We start from the raw sequence: 2,885 nt of genomic DNA, 5'->3' as shown, positions 1-2,885 counted from the left end.
TGGTTTGGGGGGCATAAAGTCATCCATATCGTCATTCCAGTTAACACAAGTTGGTACTTGAGGTGCTGCAGCATGACTTGACGAACCTCTTTCCTTTCATTTTTTTCCCTTTTCTGGATCTAGGTTCATGTACAGGGGAAGGAACATCATGTGTTGGAGGGAATGAGAAGGGAATGGAGGCTAGGGCTTCTATATCATTTGAACAAATTCGGCAGAGTTTCGCCGCTTTTCTTCTCCTCACTCTTCTCTTTTTTTTCTGAATTTTTGGTGCAATTTTTGGCTCAAATGAGAAGGAAATGGAGGCTAGGGCTTATATAGAGTGGGAGACCCCCTGTCGCCCGTGGGGGGGCTGTCGCCCGCGCCCGTGGGGGGCGACAGGCCCCCCACCCCCCGGCCAAGGATCTCTTTGCAAATTCAAAAAAAAAATTATATTGAGATCCTGTCGCTCGTTGCTTGGGCGACAGGGGTCCTGTCGCCCCTGGGCCGGGCGACCTAGGGCCAGTTTCGAAATTTTTCAAAACGGACATATATTTTTGAATTTTTTTTAAATATAAAAAAGAAAAAGACGCGTCCTTCCGGTACCGGTATCAACTAGTAGTATGGGCCCCGGTCGGCCCATACTGAGCCCATAGGTTTTGAGGCCGGGTCTGCTGTTGGTTTGGGCCTACGGAGGTGGGTTTCAATGAACTGAATTTTGGTTGCACGTAGATGAAAGAGTCAGAGGGAGAAGAACCATGCCGTACTAGTACTCGGTCACATACTTGCCCTCCACCTCGGAAACAATCGACGTATCACACGGAGCCAATCGAACCCACCATTGTTGAATTGACGCCACTCAATTCATCAACCCCCAACACATGCCGTACGCCCGTACGTACAATTAAACACAAACACACACACATACACAGAGAGAGATACACGTACGTTCTGCCTCTCCATCTCGGAAGAAACCCGCAACAGACCGATGAAACCGATGCATCACCTCCCAATTCGACACCCAACCAATCTTACAGTCTATCTCTCGGCAGGCAGTACGACCCGATCGATCGATCTCAGGCCAGGCTCATCGTCTTCACCTCCCTCCGTGTAGGGCGAGCAGGTAGAAGAGCTGCGTCGCCGACAGGATGATGGTGAAGGACTCCATGCAGATCTGCAACACTCGAAAGATTCAGTTTCCTTGCAGGTTTTATTTCGTCAGGTATACAGAGAGTAAGCTGCATATTTATTTGGAGATCGATCTTAATTATTCTTACCAGCCTGGCGTTCCTGCCGTGCAACTCAATCTCCTTGACGGCCAGTCTGAAACAAAAAAACAAGGTTGCCCAAAGCAAAAGGTCATTAGGAATGGCATCTTCCGACACGAACGGCCGGTTGCATCGTCGTACGAGCACCAAGATGTACGTACCCCATGGCGAGCAGGGTGAGCGTCCAGGCGATGAACCCGGAGGAGGCCGCCGCCGGCAGGCTCTCGGAGCTCCAGGCGCGGACGTGGTGGAACCCCGCGAGCGCCGCGGCCGCGCCGACCACCCCAGCGATCACCGCGAAGATGACGAAGAACCCGGTCGCCGCGTTGCCGATGGGGAAGTAGATCGGGGAGAAGTGCGCCGGGAGCTCCAGCCCGGAGCCGATGAAGAAGCCGTAGTTGATGGCGTGGTTGATGGCCCAGCCGCCGACCGCCGCCACGATCACGTACATGCAGAAGTTGAGCACCAGCAGGAGCCCGGCCACCGGCTTCAGACCCGCGTTCGCCATGATCGATCTCGACGGCCGAAGACGAATCGAGCTCGGTCGCTCCTGCTCACAATCTAGCTCGCGCTCTAGCTACGTACACTCTTTCTGCTGACCTGAGGTAGCGTCCGCAGGCGCACCCTCTTTATATACACACACACACACGAGCAGTCGAGCACACCGTCGAGGCAGGACGAGACGCAAAATACGCAATACTTTTCTGCAGACGACGAGACAGGCGAAGCTAGGATTGTTCCTTGCTTCCATTGGCTGCACGACCAGCCGGCCGGCCGCTTGGGTTGCGCTGGGCTTTCGTGGGGGCTGTGGCAAACGTGATGCTCAAGGCAGGAAGCTCAACTGGCCCCGCGCCCGGGGGCTTTCTTCCAGCTCGATCGACCGGGCTCTCCGGCCAGCTTGTCCACCACCGGCGGGTCGTCAGAGATTCTCTGCTCGTCTCGTCTGGAAGCTTGGAAGAACTTTTGATTAGGATCAGGATGGCGGCTGGAGCTGGACAGGTGCAGCCTTTTCCTCCGGGGCGGGCATGCGCCGCGCCGGCGGCGATCCCTTTCAGTTCGGCTCAGGGTGTCTCAGCCGGCAGGCAGGCGCTTTATTCCTTTACAGCAACAAGGAGAAGATCGCGCGCCGGTTTTGGCCGTGGAATCCGTGAGTGTTTGGGAGACGTTGGGACACACGTCTCGGAGATGCCGAGTATTATTAGCAGATCAATGGTTATTAGGACGCCGCGGTCTCGGTCGTCACAGATGCCACACCGAATCGACGGTTTCTTGCACAATGATGATTTTGCACTCAACCGTGAGTTTTGGAGCGAGCGGTCAATTTTTATCATCACCGTCACATGTTTGGGGTCAATGCTCCGCCTCCACTATCCCTTTTCCCTTCACTTTTTTTTTCTTCTCCATCTGCTCCAGATACATCTAGATCTCCACGCTCCCGGCCTCCGTTTCCTTCCTCTCTCCCGGTCCCCCTCCCATTCCTCTGCTCCTGGCGGGGGAGGCACTGCGGGCCGGCGGCGGCGGGAGGTGCGGCGACGCTCACCAAGCATCGGCCTTGGCCAGATCCGATTTTTTTCACTTTTTTTCTTCTTTTCATACAAAATTTTTTATAAAAAAATGTAACCCGAATTTTTTTATTTGGAT

The 2,885-nt window shown here is 54.3% G+C and overlaps 1 protein-coding gene across 1 annotated transcript; it reads right to left on the bottom strand.

The window, feature by feature from the left end:
• Positions 1–740: 740 nt before the first annotated feature.
• Positions 741–1,870, bottom strand: LOC120675420 (membrane protein PM19L-like). The gene is made up of 3 exons (XM_039956641.1): positions 1,406–1,870; positions 1,254–1,299; positions 741–1,150 (listed from the first exon to the last, which is right to left on the bottom strand). Exons 1-3 carry the CDS (start codon positions 1,750–1,752, stop codon positions 1,073–1,075), a joined length of 471 nt encoding a protein of 156 aa, XP_039812575.1. The 5' UTR covers positions 1,753–1,870; the 3' UTR covers positions 741–1,072.
• Positions 1,871–2,885: the final 1,015 nt, after the last annotated feature.

Source organism: Panicum virgatum, chromosome 5N, assembly GCF_016808335.1.
Source record: "Panicum virgatum strain AP13 chromosome 5N, P.virgatum_v5, whole genome shotgun sequence".
NCBI lineage: Eukaryota > Viridiplantae > Streptophyta > Magnoliopsida > Poales > Poaceae > Panicum > Panicum virgatum.
This window is presented reverse-complemented; position numbering and strand designations above follow the sequence as displayed.